At 39.4% G+C, this 26940-nt stretch overlaps 1 protein-coding gene across 7 annotated transcripts in view; it reads right to left on the reverse strand.

The window, feature by feature from the left end:
• Nucleotides 1-26940, reverse strand: part of ST18 (ST18 C2H2C-type zinc finger transcription factor) — a 230187-nt gene that overhangs the window by 61321 nt on the left and 141926 nt on the right. For all 7 annotated transcript variants that reach the window (XR_007772789.1, XM_050941937.1, XM_050941938.1 and 4 more), the window contains 2 exons: nucleotides 25461-25515; nucleotides 23387-23417 (listed from right to left, as the gene is read on the reverse strand). Coding sequence is in view for 6 of the 7 variants with exons in the window: in XM_050941937.1 (XP_050797894.1) it covers nucleotides 23387-23417; nucleotides 25461-25515 (86 nt within the window). In the remaining variant the exon portion in view is untranslated. The remainder of the gene's footprint in view (nucleotides 1-23386; nucleotides 23418-25460; nucleotides 25516-26940) is intronic.

Here is a 26940-nt window from a genome sequence, read left to right on the forward strand (position 1 = left end):
TTCCAAGGTGCATTACTTTACATTTATCCACATTAAATTGCATTTGCCATTTTGTTGCCCAACCACCTAGTTTTGTGAGATCTTTTTGAAGTTCTTCACAATCTGCTTTGGTCTTAACTATCTTGAGCAGTTTAGTATCATCTGCAAACTTTGCCACCTCACTGTTTACCCCTTTCTCCAGATCATTTATGAATAAATTGAATAGGATTGGTCGTAGGACTGACAATAGGATTGGTCCTAGGACTGACTAGCATGAGAATGACTCAATAGCTTGGTGGTTACAGTACGCGCCCAGGATGTGGAAGATCCAGAATCCCGATTCCTTGCGCCCTGACCTGTACTCTAAAACTAACCACTGGGCTAAATGGTAGAAGGAGGGGTCCTCCTCTTCATTGTTGTAGTGAAAACAGCACAGGTGCCTAACTCCAAAGGTAGTGGATCGCAAATAGAGATAGGTACCTTTCTGCAGATCAGACTTGGGTGTCCCTTCTGTGTGTATATGTGTGTGTATAGAGGGGCCTAGGTACCTAACTCAGGCTTTGTGAATCACAGAGTGCTCCTGTGACTTTGTAGGCTCCTGATAGCTAGGGGCCATGACACTTAGTGTCACAACACCCTCACTCCTTATGTGAATCTAGGCCTTTTCATTTAGGGGAATTTACACTACGTTCTTGCTAGTGATTTGTATAGATCTGTACACATTTAGATCTGTCCACAAGAGCTGAAATCAGCTATATACTTCTGGCACACATGGTGTGACATATTCCCCTCTCCATTACATTAGCGCACTCCCACCAATGCCAATGGGACTGCATCAGAGTCATGGACAGTACAACGTGTCAATTCACTGCTTTATCTATGTCCATATATCTTGTCTATTTAAGGGTTTTTTGTGGCTCCCTATGCTCAGGGCTGGCTCCAGGCACCAGCTTATCAAGCAGGTGCTTGGGGCGGCAACTCGGGAGTGGGGCGGCACTTTCAGAGATTCGGGGACAATTCGGCGGAGGGTCCCTCACTCCTACTGGCAGCGACGGACCTCCCACTGAATTGCCGCAGATCGTGATCGCAGCTTCTTTTTTTTTGTCTGCTTGGGGCCGCAAAACCCCTGAAGCTGGCCCTGCCTATGCCTCATTGTAACGGAGCAAATTTCAACAGGTTTCCAAGTTATATTTCTACAGACATAAGATGATGTGCACGGAATGCTGATTATTACAACATTATCTCAAGGGAATATGAAAACAAACTTTGGTTGAACAGCTCAGCTGATGTGCATGACCAGGAACTACAAGATATACAATATTTGGTTCCTATAAATTACTACAAATAAATAAGTAAATAAATAAATAAATATTTTTCCTACATATCATAGGTCAGATCCTTAGACTTTATTGGTGCTGTGCCCTTTACTAGCTGAGAATGTAGCCCTGTAACTTGATTACCTATACCTATGTATAGGTCTGCAAAACAAAAATGTATGTGAAATATGCTATACCTTCCACAACAGGCTGAGTAATGTAACATTTGTGCAAGCTTTTGGAGTGGAAGGGTAGCAGAAGATCTAAACAGATCTTTCAGTTGCGACAAGACCTGAATATCTGTGTGTGTGTCAGCTATCTAGCATATCTATGTATTCAGTATAGCCTCCACCCTGCTAATATCTGAGTAGCATGACAATCAAGGTCAGTGGTGGGCAACCTGCAGCCTGCGCAGCTTCCTGCAGCTCCCATTGGCTGGGAACTGTGAACCATGCCCACTGGGAGCTACAGACAGCCATGCCTGCAGATGGTCAATGTAAACTCTGTCTCGCAGCCCACCAGTGAATTACCCTGATGGACCGCGAGCGGCCCCTGGCCGCAGGTTGCCCACCACTGATCTAAGTGACACATCATAGCTAAGACTCAAAATGTGACACTTCACTAAAAGATATACCTCACAACACAATAGTCTTCAACCCTTTTCTCATTTTTTGTAGAAGTAATTTTTCATTATGGTCATTGTTCTCTCAGACAGGGGAATACAGCTATGTAATATGACTAATAGCATTCATATTATATCTGTCACAGATGAAAAAAACAACATGTATGGATCATTGTAATCCACTCATTGGTTTCTGGATCCCAGGGAGCATCATAAATCTACACAATGCCCTTGGGTATTGGATTTCGTATTTGGCTCTCTGATTTAGCTGCAAGATTTGCAAACACCCATGTCTCCAAACAGCTCCCTATTGGTTACACATATTACAAGATGCAACAGCATAAATAAATTCTTCCAAGATATCTTATGTGTGCTAAATTGGCTCAAGTTCTGATTGTTTTGGATGGTAGCATGTGACTAAACTTAAGCTTTTTGTTAAAAAAAAATCCATTTCTGGCCAAGCACCTTTTTGGCAATCCACCACTGTAAACATGAAGGATATGGAAATATGCAGATGTGCAATTTTAGGAGATGTTAGAATGCTACCAGTGTGCATCTTAAACACAGTGGATGCTCTTGATCCACTGAATGCTAAACTTACTGTGAGTGCCATTAAAACCGGGATGTTAACCACTTGCAGTAGTTAAATGTATTATGAATCTTATGTTATTTCTCTTTTTGACAATAGTGCATACCACAAATTTCACAGCACAATAAGTGTCCCTTTTGGAAATGGTGCGCCACAGACACTGACCCAGATAGACCTACAGAGACACGCCCACCCACCCACACCAGAGATATGCAGTGTGGATTGAAATGCATAATGTACCTGCAAAAAACTGCATGGACTAGTTTACCAGTCATTGTTGCTGAAGTTTTGCAATATTGTATCACTCATAATAGTCATGGTGTTGCAAACAGGCTGGAATTAGGAAAAAGAAGTAGAAAGAACCATAACAATGCTTTATAAACCAAAACTATCAAAATTTACTTTTTTAAACTTTTTCATTCATTTGTCAAACTCCAAATTTACCTCCAATGGATATTATGAGAATTTAGGAATTAATACTGTCCTCATTTCCATTGATAAAGCTTCCCACACAAGCTAAATTAATATATTTTAGGCTACAAGTGCCCATTACATCATCTAGTCTGACCTCCTGTGTAACAGAGGTGATAGAATTTCAAGTAACTGAGTGAAATTCTATCACCTGTGTTACACTGGATCTTCCAAAACCCCTTAACTAAATGGTCCACAGCTAAAGTGGAGGAAAGAAGAACAGCAAGATGGTCTTGCTATTGTTAAAATCTGCTGAATTCATTTAAGCAAACTGGGACAATGTATTTCTCTAGTTACATATTACAATTTCACCACTGTGATTTCAGCAAAAATGTCTTGAAACACATTTGTGTATCACAATATCTTAAAAGGTAGTCAAAATCAGACTTTGGCAGACCACAGGCAGGAAAGAATATCAGAGACAGCGTCTCCTGCCTCCTGGAGTTTCACTCTGGGAACAAACAGCAGGAAAATCCCAGCTGATTATAACTAAAATCAACTGGCATCAGGGGAGATGTAGCTCTGATTTACATTCTTCACATGACTCCATACTCTCCTGTGTATGATGAATCAACACAGAACTACTTTCGGAAGCAAATGTATGATAACTTCAAGTTCTGTTTATTTCAAATGTTGAGGTCAAATTCTGCTCTGTCACACTGCTGTAAATCCAGATTTTAGCCCAGGACACCCACAGATCTGACTCTTCTCAAATGTACTGTGAGCACATCTTAGAGCCAGAGGGCTTTTCCTTCATGAAGCAGAGCGATGCATTAGTTTGCCCACATCATATTCCTTTGTCTAACCAGTACTGCCAGGCTCAGTCAGCTCTCCAACAGAGTTTAGAGAGTTTCCTCTTCTCTGATTAAAATAAATATATTTTATCAGAACCAAATGTGTATAGGCTTATTCCTGACACCTGTCTCTGAGAATATAGGTGCCAAAGATTGCAGTGATTGACTCTTTTTTAGGAAGCTCAGCTTATTCTTCACAGATCAGGAAAGTGACTAACATTTTTAACTCCAATAGAAAAATCCTCTTCCCTCTGCTGTTAGTGTCCTTTTAAGTTGCTACTTCTGAATCTTGAATCAAATAATTCACCAAGAATATTCTTCCTCTTACCCTCAATCTTATATTGTCTTCAAGGAAAACCAAAACAAAACACCCTAACTTTACTACATGTAGTTGTTTCATATTCTTGATTTTAATTTTCAGTTCATTGTAGTTGCTGACTATTGATCTTACTACAAATTTCCTTATCAAAATAAATTTCTTTTGATAGTTTGTGCCTCCTTTCAAAGATTTGCTTTTTTAAATTTGTGATAGTATGTACATATACATATGCACACACAGACACGTTCCATTTGTCTCTAAATGTAGATGTTTGATAGCAGGCACCACAGGAATTTGAGACTCAGGCTAGCATGTAGATATTTGTGTCTATCTATCTATCTATCTATCTATCTATCTATCTATCTATCTATCTATCTATCATCAGCTTAGATATCAGCATTCATGAAGTACCCATTTCCGCATTGACTTAAAAAGTTTCTCTCTCTCTCTCTCTCTCTCTGTCTCTTTCACACATACACGTTAGCAGAGATCTGTCAGGATGTAGTTTGTCAAGCAGTAAACCTATAATTTAGCTTCCCTATTACTCATCTCATAAATTCAACATCTAATAGTTTTGTTGCTATTTATCAATGGTCTGCTTGTTGTCATGGAACACTGATTCAGCTGTCAAGGTTATTTGGTAATCTGAGGCTCATAAAATGGAAGAAGATTTTTTTTTGTTATGAGCCCAAAGCCAATACATGCTTTCCCCCATTTTAATTGTATTTAAATGTTATGAATAATAAATCATTTTAGTACTGCCTATAATGAGCCGATTTTTAAGTAAATGAGTCAGATACCAAAAACCATCCTGTATCAGATATCATAATACAAGCCATGAGGTTAAAGTATAAGACAATTGCTTGTATTAAAAGAAGAGCCTCAAGTAAAGTTTTCATGCTTATAGGACACAGGCATGTTTGATAATTTTATCCCAAGTGCTTAGAGTCTTCCCTTTCCTTTCTTTCTGCCCAGAGTGTGCCTGGGTGAATGGTGGGTCTAGGGAGAGTGGAACAGTGCTCCACCTTCCCTCCCCACCTAGTGGCCAATTTGAAGACAGCGAGGAAGCCAAATGGCTGCAGTGAACTCCCTTTCCCCCATTAAGGATTCCAGGGCACACAGCAGCCATTCTTGCTGCTAGAAACTGCCCTGCCTTTCCTTCCCCATAGGTGGCATGATTGTCAGTGGAGGATTTCCCACCTGGCTGTGAGTTTAACACTTTTGGGATCTGGAAGGAATTTTTCCCTCTTGGCAAGACTGGTAGATAGCGGGTTAACTTTTTCCAGTTTCCTCACAGTCTCCTGCAGACTGCCATGGGTGAATAAGAGAGTGCATATTGTTTAAACAAACAAGTAAAAGAGGAAGAGAACACTGCCACACTTCCAGTTGGTATCCCAAGCAAGAGGCTTCAAGGGGCCAGCTCCTGGTGTAAACCTCAGCACAGGACTGGTGGAATCTGTAAACTTGTGGGGCAAGAGTGTGTCTTAATTCTTCAGTGACTGAGTTCCCCTTCACCTGCTCCCTTATTCCTCCCCACTGGGTGGTGGGATCCAGCATCAGACTGAAGCACAAACAGAGTGACACAGCTTCGGCGAAGGGAGCCAACCCTCATTCCTTGGCTCCAGGATCTGAGGCAATTTAACCCCATGCCAGACCTAATAAATGCTTGGTGGTTAAAGGATGGGTCAGCCTCTTCATCCTCTAATATAAACTTTAATTCAGTTGTAGGCTGCAGCTTTAAATCCTAATCAAAGTTACAGTCAATATTTTACCTTATAGCAAGAGAACAACTGGAAACCTTTGTTATGCATTTGTATCATGCAGATACCCCCTGGAATACACAGTGACAGTCAAATGCTACTTTCCTCTGACCATTGTCTTAGCTAGGATACACAGATCCTCCTCTCTCACAAGTGAATCAGTGACAGTAAAGCACTTAGTCACTGCCATCTATTACGTATATTCTGTTTTTCTACAATGAGTTTTAAGGTTTTTATTTTATTCCATTTTTAACAGTGCAAAAGTACTGAAAAAAGCAGAAATAATGAAGGATTCCTTCCTCAGCCTGTCCATAATTTGCAGTCTTCTTCTATGGCTGTTTGTTGGTTACCTAGGAAATGGATGCGGATGGAATTTGATTGGCTGTCTTAACAGAGTGATTGTGAGAGCTATAAGCAAAGTTTTAGGTTGTAGATGTGTGAGTGCAACACACAGCAAATGTACATTCTTAAGAATTACATACATCATATTTCAAGAACGGTGATGGGTGGGACCAATTGGTAACACCTAGTGCACAAAAGGAGAGGTCTCTCTCTTAGGGACTGTAGTGGAGTGAACACCTTCTCCAGCCAGGAAGGGGTTGGAAAAGCCCTGCAGAGGGCTGGGGCTGGGCAAGAGAGTGAAACCCTGGCTGATTGGGGGAAGTGGCTTCAGCTGGGGCCATGCCCCAAACTAAGCAACTGGGCCTTATAAGAAGACCAGGGAAGCCAGAGGGAGTGGTCCCTCTCTGACTTGAGAGGGAGACAGGGCTGCTGTGGAACTCACCCAGGGGACCTAGAGGGAGGCAGGGCTGGGGAAAGGCCATCGGAGCTGGGAAGTCCTAGGCCAGCAACTCCCCAGGCTGCAGGGCCTAGTTCCAGGCCTCCTAGGTATTGGGCTTGCAGAGGGGCAGCCGGAGCGTAGGTAAAGGCAGCCAGTCCAAACCCCTTGTTGCCCATGATGATTGGCTGATAGATTGCAGTCCGCCCCAGGGCACGAAGGCTAAACAGAGACTGGCAGTAACCATGACTGAGGCAATGTGGGGATATAGGGTTGGGATTCCCCTAGGGTGGGGAAACCCAGTAAGACTGTAGGGTACTGCAGGAGGCAGAACCCTGAGATAGGGACATGGGGGCCAATGGCAAGTGGATCACTCCTGGATTGAAGAGCTAATTCCTGAGGATGACCAGCAGGGGGTGCCACTGGGGTGAGTCTGCACTGTGCTACAGAGACACTTGATGAGACTGATCACATGGCTGTTGAATGGACACTGGCTCTGGGCTAGAGATTGATTTTATTGGTGAAATCAACCAGAGATGTTGAAGGTAAATGCAAACAGTGCAAGAGATGCCAATGATGGAAGGCAAAAACTTAGAGAGCAGCTAGCCTAATACAATGGACAAAGAGAAATAATATTATTAATAGAACAGCTTTTGCTGGAACACCAATAGTTGGAGACCAGTTTAAATAGTGTTAAGATGATAGGCCCTACTGTGTGACTTAAAGAATTACAAAGACTCAAGGCGCATATGTACATTTTGTAGCTCCATAGAACTAGAGTGCCCTGCCTAGGCTGCTATCAAGAGGAAGAGAGACAGAGCGATGGTATTACTATGATTTTTCTTCATAGATACAAGTTGGTGTCTTCACAGGAGTGAACTGGAACAATTAAGTCTCCACTGAAGGTCAAAATTCAGGGATTTGTGTGGCATTTTTAATTCCATGCAGTTATTTACTGAATGTGAAAACACTCGCCTTTCCTTACTATACTCAAAGATACATTATAGAAAGTGGGCCACTGTATATTTCTCTGACAATAATTGACATGGCTCCTCCATAGATGTTCACATGTATTTAGCAGACATTACTGTTGTTTTAAGGGGGGAAAGGTGATGCAATTTCTGGCAGAGAATACTAATTTTGTGGGGCGGCATGCATTGCCCAGTCTGAATTGTGAAGCCTGAGTTCCTACCAGGTTTACTTCCTTGGGAGACAGAAAGAGGCACCCAAACAAGGCAATGGGATGGGATGGGCTAGGCTAGTAGCCTGGGAATGATTTGACCAAGACCATAGGTAGATATTCAGGGAAGCTAACCTCTCCTGCCACCACAGCTACACTTCTCCTATTTGTCATGCACTAGCTCAATCAGACCTAGTGTGGAGATGTGTTTTAGAGCTGGGATTTATACATCTAGCTCTAGAGTTGACATACCCTAAGAGGTGTAGCACAAGACTTGCAGCCCAAGAGAATAGAAAGCTAAGGTGCCTTTGCACTCTCCCAATCCAGGGTTATTCTGTGTCCCCTGTATAACACAGACAGATCTGGGGACCTTTATAGGTTACATAACCTGGTTCCTGCTGCCTGTGTGCTGCAAAGGTGCCCAGAATCCTTGTAGCCTATATCCTGATGCCTCACAACAAAACACAAGGAAGGAGGATTCAAGTCCCTCCTACAACCCTGTCACAGCACATCCACTATGCTAGGGCTTGCAAGGGGATCCTCAGAAGACAGCCTTGCAGCAGTCTACCACAGTGCCTGTACTGGGAGAATCTTTCCTTGACCAGACATAGGGCTCAATCTTTCCTTGGCCAGACTAGACACCTTGACTAGGCTAAAGGAGATGAAACAGATGTGAAGATTTCACCCACTATGTTTATCATCATGGTGATAATCATGTTCCCTTTGAAATTAAGGGCAAAATCTCAACTAACTTGAATGGGCACAAGGGTGAGCTCTAGTTAGTTTTTATTGTTAAATATTTGTGAGGAAATAAATGCATGAATGTGCAATAACAAGAACCACCTGACATTCAGTGATGGATGACTTGTGACTTTATGCAAGTGTTAAAATAATCTGTTCAGCTACCAGGGAATCCAATGTGAGATATTACTTATGGGAAAATGTTAGTTCCATTGATCTGTGATTGGCTGACAAGATATTGAACACAATTTGTCCTGACTGCTAAGTTGTGGTCAGCATCATGCTATCTAAATCAGTTGTTCACAATTGTTTTCAAACATTCCAAAATTATGTAATGCAGATAAGGCCTTAGTAACTCAGAAACCAGCCTATAAACATTAAGATCCTTACTCTTATTAGAGATACAGGGCCAGATTCTTGATTCAGCTCTGGCAGTGCACAGTGACCAGGTTCTGGTTGTAAATGGTCAGCAAAGAATCCCTCCAGTGAAGGCTAACTCCCTCACAGTGTAAAGCTGGCAGAGCCAGTTCCTCCCACTCCCCACATGAGGATCACATTAGGAGAGGGAGGGAGAAAGCAAGCAAGGAAAAGACATGACGGAGGTCCGATTTGCTACAGAGATTCTCCAGTGGCTGAAGGTCCTCTAGAGACCATGCTTCAGTGACATAAGTAAGAGCAGCTTGTAGGCTGTTGTAACTCAATCTGGAGCTGGAAGGTATGATTCATAGAATATCAGGGTTGGAAGGGACCTCAGGAGATCATTTAGTCCAACTGCCTACTCAAAGCAGGACCAATCCCCAGACAGATTTTTTGCCCCAGATCCCTCAGAGCCCCCTCAAGGATTGAACTCTCAACCCTGGATTTAGCAGGCTAATGCTCAAACCACTGAACTACCCCTCCCCACTTTGATGGCTTGTTCCTCTGCCCTGTACTAAATGGAACACAGACACAGGGGGAGCCTACCATTTTGTTTTTCATGAATGAGACAGACCTTCCATCAGGTTTCTTAAGTACATATTTGAAAAGAATTTAAATCAATAAACCATATCAAGGAAAGTCAGGCATCTTCTATCAGAACTGGGGAACTGATATATTCTTTTGAAAGGCTTGGTAGACAAGTCCCATTTGGAGGACATTTTGCACTTGGGGCAGCAGATCAGTGGAATTACTCCTCCTTTATACAGGTGTAACTGAGATCAAACTGTATCCTGATTTATACAAAATAAATAGATAAATATCATCTGCATAACAGAGATGTCAGACTGGTGGTATTCCTGCTCTCCCATTTGCCTCTCTCCTTCCTCCTTGGACACCTTAGTGATGGCTGTGGTATGAATGTAAATCACTGACCAGATAAGAGTGATTATTAGATACATTTGCCATTACTTGGTACAGTCATTGAGCCAAATTCAGGCTGAAGTAAGTGGGGGTAGCTCCCAGGGGAGTCTTTGAGCCATTCCGAGCAGTGACTTAAATGATGGACCATAAATGGGATGGGTGTAAGTGCACAATTAACACATAGAAAGTTGCACTGATTTGACTTTCAATAGGTTTGAATGTTATGGAATGTAACTTACCAATTGACAGGTTGGAAAGTAGAATCTGGAACCAGGGAAATTGTACCAGGAAACTTTAACTAGTGTCCCACCATCACCTAAACTCCTGCCATCAGATTGAGACCTGGCATAAATGGGTGAAACTCCAGTAGACTTTATGTAGACTCCAGTAGACCCACTTATGCTAGGTCTGAAAGTACCCAGCACACTAAATAAGAAGATACATTTTTTTTGACTAACACCTGTTTGACCAACTTACATTGTTGTATTACTTACACAGCCATTATACTAATGCTGAATTTCACCTGCTGAATCTCTCTGGACCTTTAGCACTAATTCTTTCCCACCACTTACTTTTAAAAACTTCATTTTCCTAAGTCACTGTTCTTTCTGGTACCATATCATTTGATACATTTAATTTACCCCTTTGATTTAGCAATCTGATATGGATTATTTTCTTCGCTTACTTTTCTTGACTAATCACTGAAATTAATCCATGGACAGCAAAGAAGAAAGGGCTACTAAAGCCGAGGAGCAGGGAAGAGGACCAAGGAGTAACTGAAAAATCGCAGGGAACATCACTGAAGGATGGCAGTGTGGCAAAGCTTTACATAATGCCAGCATTAGAGTGGAGTTGCTCGGGGGGTACATACAGATTGGTGAAGGTTGACAAAAGGGTTAAAAGAAACTCTTGGTGGGTTAGAAGAAACAGCTGAAAAGACTAGAGTCCTGATTCGGTTCTCCCATGCCAATAAATAATTCGATTCACTTTGGTAGAGTTACTCCTGATTTACTCCAGAGAATCAGGTCCCACGAAAGTATTGGAGAAACAAACAAACATCATGTTCAGGTTGGGCGGATGAATCAGGAAGGACACGAGAGAAATTGAAGACAGTGTGAGGAGCAGGATCTAGGAGGACCATGGTACAACCATGAGAATGGAATGAGTGGGGTGAGAGTGCTCCCTCAGCCATCAGGTGTGCCGCACTGCCTGGTCCATTTGCCTGGTGTCTCATTCACAAAATACACACCGTCCATTTCTTTTCCCTGTGTGTGCCTTTAATTTTTAGGTTCCAAGCACGGCAGAACACAGCATAGGCATGTGTCAGAAGGAGCCTTTCACCCCATCATAACAGACTGATTCCCACTAAGCTTGTAGTCTTCTGTGTAACACTATTACCTAAGTGATCAAGATGCTATAGGTAGCACTCTGTCATACCTTGGAACAATGATAGGTTAGGTGTGGGAAACATGAGGATGCATCAGAATGTTGGCATATAGCGGAAGGAGGATGGAATTTCTGTGAATTGTCTACTGTGAAATCTCCCTGTCCTCGTTTAAATGACAAAGGTATCTTTTTGGTCAATGGACTTGAGTATAAAGGGGACTGGAATCAGACCCAATAAAAATAAGAGTCAGATATTGAGCTCAGTGGAGTGATGATGGTTTATCCCAGCTGAGGATCTGGCTATACATACCTACATACATATACATATATATGCATTTATATACAACAATAGAGTGGATCATTTTGGAAGGTGCTGAGTATCTTCAACTCCCATTGATTTCAGTGGTATTGACAGATGCTCAGGAGCAGTCAACACTTGGTCCTGTAATATAATAATAATCCAACAATAACAACATTTACGTTTCCCAATTTCTACCATCTCACACAAGGAAATAAATGTACTTCTCCCCATTCTGTCTTCAACAGATGCATCCACTTGGCTCATAGCTTATATTTGTGAAAGGGTATGAAAACAGGGCATTTGTTTCTGTGGGTTACTGGAGAATATTTTGGAGCTGAAGGGACCCATACAGATAGAAAGGGTTGCCACTGAACAAGGCCAATTTTCTTCCCATAGCAAGAAGTCATAGGAAGAGTTCAATTTAGGGCTGCATGAGAAAAGGATGAGTACACAGACTGAACCGAGATGAAAGGAGTGCACAGAAAAGATGGGAAGGAAGATAAAAGGGAAATAAAGATTTATGGATACTAATATAGAGGAAATAAGCTCAATAACATGGGGGTTATTAAAGTTACTATATATATACAAATGGAAGGCTTAGCAAAGAAGAAAATAAGAGTGCTCAGGGGATATACATAATGATATAGAGAAAAATATATCATAACTGAAGTCTGGCTGAAATGTGATATTAAAGGATATAGTTTATTTAAAAAAGACAAGCAGGAAAAGTAAATGAGGTGGTATAGCCTTATTGGTGAAAGAGGATTTATTAGCCCCCATAAGAGGAGATTGGGGAGAAATGGGCAATGGTGTTGAGTCATTATGTATCGAAGTTGGCAATGTTTCAGACAGTAAACTAATGTTATAGCCCACTTGACCAAAAGGAACAACTGGACTGTGAAATGACTGAGCAAATAAAAAGAAGCACATAAAAAGATCAGAGTGATAATAAGTCAGCAATAATTGAGGAAAAGGCATGCTGTCATAATGAAATCGACACATGCCTCAAGCTGATTGTGATGCATGAGGCTTAAAGGCCAAGTACCTTTAGACCCTAATATGTTAGTTAGACCACAGGTTCAGAAGTACATTAGTGTGCTTCTATAATGGCTTTTTCATTTGTCTTTATTCATTTCAACTGTTTGTAAAGCATGATGCACTATTGGTGTTACAATCATATAAGAACATAAGAACGGACATACTGAGTCAGACCAAAGGCCTATCTAGCCCAGTATCCTGTCTTCCAACAGTGGCCAATGCCAGGTGCCCCAAAGGGAATGAACAGAACAGGTAATCATCGAGTGATCCATTTCCTGTTGCCCATTCCCAGCTTCTGACAAACAGCAGCTAGGGAATATAGTAGCCTAAAGAAAGAGGAAGTGCTGATGAAAATATTACTGGAACCCAAGCTACACTGATCTACAATGAACTCTACAGTCCTTGTAAACAAAAAAGGGAGTTTTGTATCCACGAAGGCTGCGGATTTTGGCCCTTAGCAAATGGACAGTTTAAACTCAACAAAGGTCAGTTTGGGGAACATTATTTTTTTGTTGACTGGAGCCAAAAAACTCTTCAACACAGTAGTACAAATGGAATCAAGGAAAACAGACTAATGACCAAATCCTAAAGTCCTAATCCAGTTTTCAGCCAGTCTCTTACTCAGGGGAACTTCAGTGGAACAACTGACTTAATTGGGAGCCTGAGCAAGAATTTGGCTAAAGCTTTTAGAGAACAAAACAGTCAAGAACATCCACATGATTCTGGGGTGCCCTACACATGGTAAACCACACAACTAGGATCTGCATCAGGGTGTGAGGTCAGCCTGCTACATACAGTAAATGCTTAAAAAAAGTTACCTTAGAAAAAACATGTTGAGTAGATCACGTTTGTTTGAGATCTTGTGAAAATCCAAACGTTCCTCTTTTGTGCACTCCAGAGGCAGTGGGAATTGAAGCTGTCCACTTGCCAAGGATCCAAACCTGTTCCATTGTTGCTTTTGTCTAAAACCCTTGTGATAGCTATGCTGGTCCTTTGGGATACTACAGCTTTATAAAGCTGGAATAATATTTAAAGAGTGAAAAATATCTTCTTGGAATGTTGAAAGAATCCCTGTCATATTTTATTTCCTTTTCTTGACATCTGCAGGTTATCTAGGGTCCTCTCCAACCTCCTCTTCCCTGGCTGAATGCAACTCCTAACTTCAGCCAAGGGCAGCAATTTAACTGGTGATTTGCCTCTATTTCACAATCAACACAGAACAGGCAGAAGTCATTGCCTGGCATGAAAAGTTCTGGGTGGCTTGCAGTCATCCATAGAGAAAAGACCAGCCAGAAAAGTAAATGACCATGTGGGGCTATACAATTCCGAGAGTCTGTCATTCATTTGGAGACATTAGGCTGTTTGGGTCTCTCACAGTATAAAAATACTTATTGTATGATGCAGAAAACTGAAGTTGTGATGGAGAAGACAGTAACTTGTTAGCAGTACAGAATCTTAGAGGGCAAGGTGGAGAATACAATTAAGAATGCAAAAGTTTTTATTTATAGTGGATGGACAACGTAGAGATGTGCTCTCATGTGGCACCAACTGCAAATAGTATATATCTACCCATTAGAACATGGCAGTTGGGTGTAAATGACCTGAATTTGGCCCATAAGATAAGACTACAGTTACAGAAACAGAGAAATTGAGAATAATTAAAGGTTTTTAATTAAATTGAGCATTTGAAGGGAAAAGACAAAAACCAGAAAGATATGATGTTGGTGCTGGGGAAGAAGCATTAAAGATGACTGGCTAGAAATAAATATAATAAACATAAAAAATGATCTAGGAAAAAAGAGGCTCAAATGTGTTTATCAGTTATTGAACATATTAATTGCTGACAAAGGACGTTACTACATTACATAGCTAAAACATTTAAAAATAAAAATGGAGATCATGTATCAAATAAAATGGAATAGGGAGATAAAACATAAAATAAACTCTTTATACACTGTAAATAAACACAACACATAAAGATAGACAATAGTAAAGGTAGCAAAGAATAAGCATGGAAAATTAGGGACAAATGAGCCTGAATTCATTTTGCATTTTAGTATTTACAAGACTTAGTCAAATTATTCATTTTAAATATTATGATTTGCAAATGTAGCCATATAGATGCTTAAATATAGTATCAGATGCAGATTCTCATTTCTGCTCAGTCATTAAGTGCTTTGTTGCTATCCTCTAGATAGTTAAGGCAAACAATTGTCAACCTATGAATTGTTTGCAAAATATTCAGTTTATTATTTGTTGTTTGTGGTCTGTATTTGGTCATCAAAATCATGTGATGTTATTTCTGCTGCCTGATTGGATGACAGGCTTTTAACATGGGAGGACAATGAATAACAAATAAGGAGTTCACATACATGCATATACATTCCAGGTATTGCTCACATACATTCATGAATATCCTTGTTTGCATGTCATTTTAGGTGTTTGTATGAAGAACAGCCATTCTTTGAATTTGTGTGTGAACAAAAACTCATTGAAATATTTGAAAATGGAAAATTTGGGGCACAAACAAACAGTTAATTTAAATAAATATCCTTGTTTTGGTAGCAGTAGTAATTTTGCAATATTAAAAAAAATGTGTAAGGTAACATCTTAGAGATGGGATATATTTACCTAGATTAGGGAAGTAGTGAGAGGGGATTATGAAATGGGTAAAAATGTTAGGTCCAGCAATGCACCAAAGCAAAAAAAATCAGAGTTAGAATTATGAAAAGTTGCTAAAGCTGTAAGCCCAGCCCTTTGATGGCTAATTAAGGGGGGGACTGGAAGATGGAGAAAGAAACAAGGGAGGATCTTAGACATCACAGACCTGTAAACTGGGCTGCAGTTACATTTTATATTTATAACTTGTTTTATTATTGGTAATGAGAACGGTTGACATACAGGACATAATAATAAGGATAGGTGAATTTCAGCATTAATATTTTATTAGTGCTGTGAACAGCATACATCTGCCTCATTCTAAACTGCACTGCATACTGATCATTTGGCTTTTTGTACTTCGGTATCAAATATCAGTCAAAACAGAAACAGATTTTTTTAATGTCAATTTTAGTGAGAGAGTCCTCACTGATTTTTAGGAAAAAGTTCTGGTTTAGCAATTTACCCCAGATTCTTGAAGTACATCATAACATTGGCAGAAGGGGATCAAACAATGGACAAAATTTATATGGGTTTCAGGAAAGTGTGAAAAAATATTGTATCAGAAAGCATGGGATAGCAAGAAGAGGATGGTCATTTTAATGGCTGTCTAACCTTCTAATTTCTAATAGGCTCAGGACTGGGGAGACAGGATGAAAAAAATCTTTCCCTGAGTAGAGCATGAACAGTACACAAAAATTACTTGTCTCTTTGTCCTCAAAGGCAAACAAAAGTTTAAGACATTGGGTGTGGTGGCTCTAAGCTTAGAGCTCTTTAATGCAAGATTGCATGTCAATAAAAACAACATCATTCATAACTTTGTCTCAGATGAAATTAATGAATTTAACTACATCACTGAAAGCTGGTTGAATGACAATGGGCTCTACTCTGGCAGAACTTGACCCCACCAGTTACACAGAACATCATGATCCTAAAAAAACCTGAGGAGGAGAACTGGCAATGTTTTCTACATCCAACGTTCAACTGCAGGAAGGACCTCTTACCATGGACAGAATCATCTGAGAGCATGATCCCAATATGCAATTTCCTGAGGCAAAGTCAATGTAGATATCCTTGCAGCGTATATACCACTATGCAACCTAACTGGCTTCCTCTCAGAACTTATGGAGGTGCCATCAAGCCAGGTAGTAGATTCACCATGACTCTTCATCTTGGGAAATACATTAAAGATTATTAGGTGCTCAAATACTACACTGTAAGTATGATAGCCAGACAGATTTCAGTGTCCACATGGTTCATGCCCCAAACATGATGAACGTGGACTTTTCACAGGTAGTCTCCACAGCTACACATCTTTAACTCCAAAATACAAGCAGATATGATCTTGACCTCCTCTTCAGTTTGGCAGTTATAACTGGGAGCATAAGAAATACTGTATTACAGTTATATCATTGACTTCTTCAAGCAAAGATAGGAGCTTTCCCATCTGTCTGGAGGCAGAATAATTTTGCTAGTCTGCTTCTGGAAACTATCACATTCCATAGATTTCTAGAACTCCAAGCTAGAAACTAGTGATCAGCCATAGGTCCAAACCATCAATAAACCAGTAGGACACTGTAACCCATCTTCTATCCATAGTTATTTAGGTGATGGCCCCTAAACATCTACTCCCCAAAATCATTACACTTCACTGATGTCCTGTAGCATATAAAATGGGAAGGAATAAGTTTTGAACTACACAGATGAAGAAATAAATCTGAATTGGACTGATGAATTAGTATAATCAAAGGCTACTGAAGGAGATTATTAAATTCCTTTTAGCTTTTATTCCTATTTCTGCAAAGGTTGAGCCAATAGAATTGGTCTGGACAGTAGAGTGTCTAATGAATCCAAAGCATCTCCACATAGTTTCAGTTACCTCTAAGTGTTAACACTTAGTTACCTCTAAGTGTAAACAGTTATGCTATTTTGTAGAAAAGCTCAAGTGACTTCAAGACTACCTCACTCCCGGGAAGCAGAACTGGAGCCAAAGGGGAAAACCATACTACTTTCCCTAACTGAGTTAGGCCAGTAACACAATCTGTGGTTCTAAGGGTGCTGGGGAAAGCCTGAATCAGCAGATGCAAAAGGCTGATCTTGGCTTGCTCTTCTTGGCTAATCAAAACCAGTAAGGAATTGACAAAGTCTGCGTAAAATAGGGTACCTACCAGGAAATCAGAGCATGAAACAGCCTCGTGCAAACAAGAAACCATAACTTGGTGCAACCAGCCTCAACAGCTACTTCCCCACCTCTTTTATTTTTCTGAGTAAAATCACTGAGAAGGTAGTGGCTAACCAACTGAAGCCACACCTGAACACTTATTTTTTAAACTCGTTACACCCGTTGTCTGTGCTGGCATATCAGTCTTTGCCTCATTTTTCTACTTTTCTTACAACCCTCTCCATGCAGCCCCCTCTGCATGGAAAAACCCTTCTGAGCTGGACTGCAAGGCTACTGCCCTCCTCTCATGCAGATCCTTCTGAAAGACCTGCTTCTGTCATGAAGCCTACGAAAAGCGAGTCACCAGCAATTACAGTTATCTATTCTTATATATAATGAGAACAAACATGTCTGCTTCATCATGCACTAAAATTTTCTGAGTAGCTATGTCATCTACCACTATAAATCTCTGCTTTTCCTTTCTCCACATTTTCTAGACTATTGTTTTGTTATCACCTTCAATCCATCAATGTCTGAAATTTGATTGTAGGTTTAATGGGGCAGGGATCATGCCTTCTCATCTGTACTGTGAGGCACCCAACATGCTACTGGGCACTGTAAAATAATAATAATTGTTTAGACCCCTTCCAGTATGACTTCAGAATGCAGTTTGGCATGAATACAGCATTAATTATGCTGATGAACTATGTCTTGAGGGCCCTGGGCAAGGACCAGACTTTCACACTAGTGCTGCAAGACACATTGGGATCCTTCAGCATTTCTGCTTATGATGTTGGCCTACTGGCTTAATTCCTTCCTACTAGAGAGATAGCAGAGGGTGTGAGATGGGCTGTTGTTCTTTCTCACCAAGTGCACATCCTTGTTGAATTCCATGGAGCTCTGTCCTATCATTTCTCTCTTACCACTAATATGTTGATGATATCCAGCTCTGTCTGCCTCTAACTCAAAGTGGACAGATCAGCCTTTCTGTAGTTCTAGAGTATGAAGGAATAAGGGTTCTGCATAACAAAAAAGAAAATTACTCAAGAGGTGATCCAGTGGCAAGTCAAAGTATTTGTAGAAGTAGCAGAAACTGTGACTTCATTCACCATTAAGGAAATCTGCTCTCCATTTGTCAAGGTAATTTGAAATCTTGGGATCCTAGTGGATACCTCACTAATCCCAGATATTTAGATAACAGCAGCAGCTCAGAATGTTTGCTTTCACCTTCAGCTAGCCAGGAGATTGCACCCCTTTCATTTAGATACAGACCTAGACAAAATGATTCATGATTTTGTTATTTCAAACCTGGATCAGTCCAATTTGCTTTTCCTTGATCTGACCCAGATGTCAGTCCTTAAAATACAGATGGTTCAGTATACCATCTATCCCATCTGTCAAGTGGAGCAGACTAATGAGAATATATCACACTAATACTCCCAAGTCTACTATAGCTTTCAGTCCAATACGGAACACAATTCATGATCCTGGTCCTTTAAATTTCTAAGTTCCCTAGGTTCAAATTATCTTAAAGTCAGCCTCTTCTTTCTTTCCATTTCAACACAGCAGCTGGTCTCAACAGGAATGCTATGACTGAGAGATACCAGGTTCAAACATTAATTGGTTTCTTCTCCTGAAGGATTGTTGGTGTCTTTTTTAATTTAGGAAATTATGCTTAGATACTACAGTATCTAACATCTTCAGTACCTGAATAATGATGAGAGCCTTAGAAATGTAAAATACTAATAAAATAATAGTGAAGATGATGCATGAGGAAATCAGTTCAAAACGTCCTAAGACAGTTTTAGAATTTTGGGTACCTAAGTGGATTGCAGAGTTCATTGTAAAGAAGTTCAAGGTGAGGATATTGGGGATAAAGAGCACTAAAGGTCTGATTTTCCTTTCATTTACCCCAACATAAATTAGGTGTAACTTCACTGGAGTCAATGGAATTACATCAGTATAAAGCCAGTATGATGAAAGGAGAATCAGGCCCTTGAGGGAATGTCTACACTTCAGCTGGGAGGTGTGATTCCCAGAAGATATAGCGAGACTTGCTCTAGCTCAGCCTGAACTAGTGTGTTAAAAATAGCAGTGTGGATGTTGCAGTATGGGCAGCAACTGGGGCTCTCTGCCTGAGGTCAAACCCAGGGGGCTGGGCAGGCTTGGAGTCATGTGGCTAGCCCGAGTTGCCACCAGTGCCACAACATTCACACAGCTATTTATAGCTCACTAGCTCAGGCTGAGCAAGCGTAAGTCTGTGTACTCATGCTGGGAATTGCCCCCTAGCAGCAGTACAGACATACACAAAGGTTTTGTCTACACTGCCCTGTAGCTTGGACTATGGGGATTTGGATAGCAACAGATGCCAAAGTGCTACACAGTAACTCTCCTGCATAGACATTGCAGGCATGAAGTAAAAGGTTCCTAGTTTGCATAAATGTCGTCCTGTTTGAAGAGGACAATATTAATGTGAATTAGGAACCTTTTAGATCATGCCTGAAATCGCCATACAGGGGAACAGCACAGTACTTTGGTGCATACTACTATTCACAGCCCCATAGTCCAAACTCTGTGTAGGCAGTGTAGATATAGCCTAAGAGACTCTAGGTGAATGAGAGAATATAACTCGGAATCCATAACAGGAAACAGACCAGAGGGTGATAAAGGATAATAGAAAAAAATCCTCACAAATCTTCTGCACCATGTTTGGCAACAGTGAAAGGGACACATTGGCCTTGGGGTACCTTACAGAATATATATTGGCAGAAGTTAATCTGGCACTGTGTAAAGTTTTACAGTAACTAGAGTTGAAATAGCATGTGTGATTCAGACCAGTCTTTCATAGGAAGGATGACGTAATTAAAGGAACCAGTTGAGAGGGTAATTATGTGTTTGGGAATTAGGAGGTATGTAAAAAGATGCAAATGTTTGGCTTACAAAGCGTGAGGGGAAAAAAGAGGCAAGAGAATCAGATGTAGTGGTATAAGATTCTGAAAAGAAAGGAATGGGTTGATGCTATAAATTATTTGATATAGTAACTGGTTCAAAACCAGTCATGAAAATAATGAGGAAGAGGTGTCAATATTTAAAATAGTCAGGCAGAATTTCTCTGTATAAAATATGGTTCCTAGGTCAACTGATGAAACCTGGGGAAAGGGAAAATGTTCTGCACACTGCATGGGTGAAAATCATGGCCCCACTGAAGTCAGTTGAGGTTTTGCCATTGACTTCAATAGGATTAGAATACCATTCTATATTCGTACTCTGCTTTAGAGATCTTAGACTTCTATCATGAAGTAATATCTTTATGAAGTTGACATTATTTTCCCCTTTCTGGGGTGTTTAATCTTTGGACACATGAAGCTTGTTTCTTCCATACCTAACCTAACCACTGAAACAGATCAGTCAGTCAGAGAGGGCCCCAAAGCTTTAGAGTACAAACCCTTTGAAGCTGACTGATGATGAACTTTCTGAGCACACACAGTGATTCTCCTCACACCATTTCAGAAAGCTCAGTTTTGCCACTGACTTCAGTTAAGAAGTCCTGAGCACCCCTGAAGTTCACATGAAATAGATTTTCAAGTAATATCACATTTTCTGAGTCTAACTTGTTCATATAACTTAATTGATCGTATCCTTTCATTTAGCTTCATTGTTCATTTAGATAACTTCTAAAATTAGAATAGGGAAACAAAAGATGTAGAACCAATCAATGTTATGAAATTAATAGTAATACAATTTGAGCATGTAAGCTTATGTAGTGCCTTTCATAAAGAAGTATCCCAAGGCACATTAAAATAAAAACTCAGTAAGATGTGAAAAAGTGCTCTGTCAGATGGGATAAATCAGGGAAAAGGGTAAATTAATTAAGCTTGGATTTAAACCAGTCAACACACTACTTTGAACGTTGGTCAGAATAGAGACAGGTTCCAAATATCTGTTTCTAAAACCCAGTAAATTAAATGATATTTTCAATCTTGATTTCCTGGGGAGGATTTCTAATGGTTCTTTTATATTTCCATAGGTAAGAGTAATAAGACTAAAATGTATGCACCATATTTTCAAAAAGCAGTCTATGCCTCTCTCATTATACATAATTTTTACATACACAATTTTTTGTGCTCAAATGTTTTTGTTATCTGATTTGTACATACACATGGCAATCTGACTAGACACCAACTATCTCATTTGCATGTGCTAATACTGGGTTTTGTTGTCCCAAAATTCAAAGTATAAAGAGGCTGGATTAAACCCTTGTTGAATATTTATCCCTATATTTCAAACAGGTGTATGTTTCTTCATGCTTTGATAGAAAGATTAATATGTGACATGGAAGTTGCTAAGATAATATGTGTTTCACAGAAAACACCAAAATTGCTTGGGAAAACCTAGTAAACTGGTAATGCATAAATTATAGCTTCCCTGGTGTTGAAGAAACTTACACATCTTCTATTTTTCAAACATTTTTCTCTTATGAACACATGGACCATCCTCATTTTTGGATGACTGCCTCTTCGGATTAATGCTTCCTTCTGGTGCATAAATTAGGAATGCACAGAGGGAAAAGGAGACACGCTAAATCTCAAGAAACATGAAGCAATACAGAAAAATGTGGTAGAGCTGAGTGAATAAATCACAATAAATAATTTATCTGATAAATTAGCTTTTTTTCTGTTCACAGAATATCTGAAAGCAGCTTAGGAGTTCCTGATATTTACTCATATTTCAAGTTTATTCTACAAACATTTGTTTTTTAATTCTATGGAACAACTGCAAACAACTTGCTATAAGTAGTCTTCACTTAGCATTCAAAAGTTGAGCTATGTTGCTTAGTTGCGATTGGCCAGATAAATCATTTGGTAGTTTCTGTTCTCTGGTTGGATGAGAACACAAGCAGTCATTTTCTACATGTGTCAATAAAACTCACTCACATGCCTTTTGAAGAGGTTTGAACTTGGCCATACTGAACTCATTAAAAAACTCCAGTGAATACTGTGGAAGACATTTTGCAGTATTTACCCACCTACTGTTCCGTGCTCCTTCTGTCATAATTCCTGTCCAAGCCCTAAGAAACTAATGTAATCTCCTAACAGTATTTTTCATGATGGAACCTTTGCATATACATCAATCTTGCTACTGCTTCCATCTAAAGTTCTACTCCTAATATTGAATTGGCTGTGCTTTTCTTCTGGGGAAGTTATTCTTCAAGAACTTGCAGTTATTCCGTGTCTCGTTCTGAGAGAGATTTTTGAACAGTTTATGGAAACTCTTAAAATATGTATGAATTTCAGAAAATAAACATTAAACAAACAGTTTATTTCAAAGTATACTCAGGTATTATGGTTAAATGTATAATTCAGATATTAATCATTTAAGAAATTATTGAGGATCAGAAAGATCCCTGTCAAATTTATGTTTTTGACCAGATTGTCATAGTTTATGGAAATATGGAAAAAATCAGCCTTATTCTGTACTGCTTCAATAAAATACAAAACTTCAGCAGGTAATAGACAAATAAATTATGCATGTTCAGCTCACAACAATTTACAAAGTCTAGCTATTTTGCAAAAGTTATTAACTAAACCTATAAAAGTAACAGTATTTCATAGAATGCTCAATATAAGGATCCTGAGGTTTAACTAGAAACTTAATAGGTTCAGAGTGTTAAAGTCATAGGAGGTATATGCAGAGAATACATTTCAGGAGCATGCCCAATTTGTATTAATGTTTAATTGTGATGAGAGAGGGTTTATTGATAGCCTTTCATTTTTACTTTTGGTTCACTTAGAAAGGGAACCATCATCAAGCACTTTTTGTAGGGTAATAAATATATCACTACATGAATGCATCATTTACTGCATTCCTTTTTTGTCCAATGTGCTATACATAAGAATGATCAATCAGTATAATCAGATAATGAAGCTAGAAAATGTAAACCATATGAGTTCTTACCTGAGCTCCTGAGCTATAGAGTCTACTTGCACTGTTAATAAAAGCACAGAGAATGAATGAATTAGTTTACATTTCCAGTCCTGTGCTTGTTGCAACCTTGCACCTGTCCCTCTGTGATGACAGAGGAGCGGCTATCAAAACACAGGTGATTCTTTATTTCATGCTAACCACAGGATCGTAACTATTACTGGCAAATGTTGACCAAATGTGTAATTCCCAGGGTTATTTTAGATAAACCCCGCACAAGATGAAGATGATAATCTTCAGCATAGCAAAACAACTAAGGCACTTTTTTATTACTGGGAGAATGATGAGAAATCTTTGTTTTTCTGAGTGCTAATTTGATTTTGGAATGAAGAAAGCTGGTGTTTACAAATACCTGCCCACACAAGGGTACGCAGCATATTGACAGAGCCAACAGGTGGTTCTAAAGATTACTCATTCTGCACAGGCAATATCAGTTGTTCCACTTCTGGGAAAATGCACTTGCTCTATTAAGCCTGTGTGTGTGTGTGTGTGTGTGTGTGTGTGTGTGTGTGTGTGTGTGTGTGTGTGTGTGTGTGTGTGTGTGTGTGTGTGTATTTACACTGAATAGAATATGTTAAATGAGACCCAGTCAATCAGATGATAGTTTCCAGCAGTCTTTGACAGCCAGAAAAGCCACACTAGAATGTTGAGATGTGCTGCAATAACTTCATTACTTTGTGGTAATAACTCTGTTTAGGATCTGATCCTAGTCCCACTGAAGTTTATGGGACTTTTGCCATTAATTTCAATGGGAACAGTATTGGGTCCTGTTTTAAAAAGTTTTACATTAAGAATTAAGGGAGATTTTTCTAGCCATAGTCCTCTTTATTTCTAGGCAAAGGATGGCATTGTTTTTAACACATCTCTGTCAATGCACCTCAGTCCTGACCTGCCATCACAGTCTTGGGCTGAGATCCTGATTCCATTGAAATCAATGGCAAGAGTCCCATTGATTTCACTTTCGCTACCTGTCTTCTCATGAGCAGAGACTGCCTATTTGCAGTAGTTTGGTGATGTGCCACTAGGGAATTAAAAAACCCACTAACCTCACTTTCACTTTTGGTCTCAGCCACAACTTGATCTTGGAAGTATAAAATTAATGCATTTATCCCCTGTGCCAGCTAGACTCATAAGTAACCCAGGACTACGGAGCCTTCACAATGAATCAAAGTACTTAATGGCCTCTTTGTCACAAGTCCTGAGCGCACAGAATCTCCACTGAAATCATGGAGAGGTGCAGGTGCTCGGGCAACTCTGAAAATCAGGCCATAGGCTTTATAAGCACCATTTGCTTAGATGGCAGGCAATTTTTATGTTTATTTGTGTGTATGTTCACTTTCCACTCACTATCAAGGGTCACAAAAAGCACTGGGAATTAAAATGAGTAGTTGCATTGCTAGTAAATCATGTTTTCCTGGTGTTTAGATCATAAAGGGCCTGTTTACTTTGCAATATTGCATTCCCATCTGCTTCTTACCAAAAGAGAAGGGCTAGCAGTAAGTATAACCTTTTTATCCTAACTTTGCAGAATTAAATATAAAAATCTACTTGAAAAAAAGCCCAGTAAATTCAGAGAGAATAAACAAACACCGTCCTTTGATTAAAACTAAGTTTGCTTCTGTGCCACTCATACAGGTCATTTATAGTCAATTGATGGCAATGAATAAACTGTTCTTTTATCTGGTTGATAAACTTTAGCATATTATTTGGAAGACATCATTCAACTTCAGGCAACTCTACTTCCTTTACAAAACCTTAATTTGCATGATGAAAGGCATTCCTTTACGAAGTAAACTATATCCTTTATGTGCCTTCATAAATATTTGTATTAAAATATCATACATTAGAAAAATATTTCCTCTTTTCTTTAAACCATAACTAATAACATTTTGCCTCTTAATGCCAGCAGCCTGTGTCCTGGCTTGATTAAAAAACTGCCCTAAGGAGGCCATATACACTCTGACTACACATTAGGGGCTGTACACAGGAACTATCATATTTCATGGTGTGATGGATATAGGGTCATCAAATGTGCTTGCTAACTCACCCTTGGTTCCTTTTGAGCATGTGCACAGCTTTTTATCTTCACCATCTGCATCCATCTGTAACATTAACACAACATCTTTAGTTCCTTTTTGCCACTGAGAAAGAAAATCTTCAAAATGTGTTATAAAGTTTCCAATGCCCAGACAGTAATGGAAAGGAGAATAACCATGCCTTATTAATCCTGTCACAAAGATAAAAACTCATCTCTGAATATCTGATAAATAATCTATAGGAGATATCTGCAATGATAAAATTTGCTTAGTCAACCAACTAGTAAGAGTTACTCTTTAAGATCTGATGCCAATATCTACAGGTGTTTATTGCAGATGTAAGATTAGACACTGTGAAATACTATGATTGCTGCTTTCAGGGTTTGCTACAACAGAATTTTAAATTTAAATCTTTACTAGAGGATGGTAACTAGAGAGTATCTAGTTAGTATTAGCACCTGCAAATACCTAGTGCTAATGTTGTAAGTTAACATTTCTGAGCGTCTTCACTAGAACTTGAGAAAGCTATTTCTTGAGCTATCAAAGGCAAGATATATACTATCAACTGTTAAAATGAAACATTCAGCAAAATGTTTTTAAGACCTCTCTCTAAAGCAGTATTAGAAACATCATCACTATGTAGTATTCTATATTTTTCATTCAATCTGCAGTAATAATAACATCTTAATAAGATTTTTACCCAAAAGAATCTCTGATTTCACACACACACGCATGCAAGCATACACACAAAGAAATAGTTTGCCAATGAAATGAGCTACATCTTGGGTACCAAATGGGCCTAGGAAGCAATGCACAGATTTGGATGAAGGACAACATATAGCTTGGGACTTATATTTGATTTTGAATCAGGGCTAGGGTTCAGGTTTTGATTTCACAGCACTTAAATAATGTGAGCTGCTGTCCTAACATTTCTGACTGAAAAAACAGAAACCTTGTAAGACCAGCTGTTCTCTTGACATTTTTGGCTACATACAAACCAGAATCAGAAATATGCACCTTTTGGTCTTGGATCTAACCCAGAGCCAAAATTGTAGGGACAGATTTTCAATCCAAGGATTTTATTACAAACTCCTGAAATTTTAAAGAGATGAAGATTTGATGTTTTGGTGTGGAGAGTCACAGTGTAATTTTCACCAAGGATAATAAGGAAAATCTTTACTCTTTCCAAAAATACCATCAAACGTTTAGGGTATTATCTTTCAAGAGGAGGCTTGGTATAGAAGACTATGCAAAGGATTAGGCACGCCTACATTTTTATTCTATCTCTGTTAGTGCCTCACTGTTTGTCCTTGTGAAAGTCACAAAATCTCTGTGTGATTCAGTTTTCCCATCTCTAAAATAGGGATGATAAAACTCACTGTGGAAGAATCTGTTGTTCTGCTGATTAATCTCTTAGGCTCAAATGCAGATTCCAGCACCTGGTTCTGGTATCTAAACCAGGAAGAAGGGAGATGTCTAGTAGATAGCAGC

This window comes from Gopherus flavomarginatus, chromosome 2, assembly GCF_025201925.1.
Source record: "Gopherus flavomarginatus isolate rGopFla2 chromosome 2, rGopFla2.mat.asm, whole genome shotgun sequence".
Lineage (NCBI taxonomy): Eukaryota > Metazoa > Chordata > Testudines > Testudinidae > Gopherus > Gopherus flavomarginatus.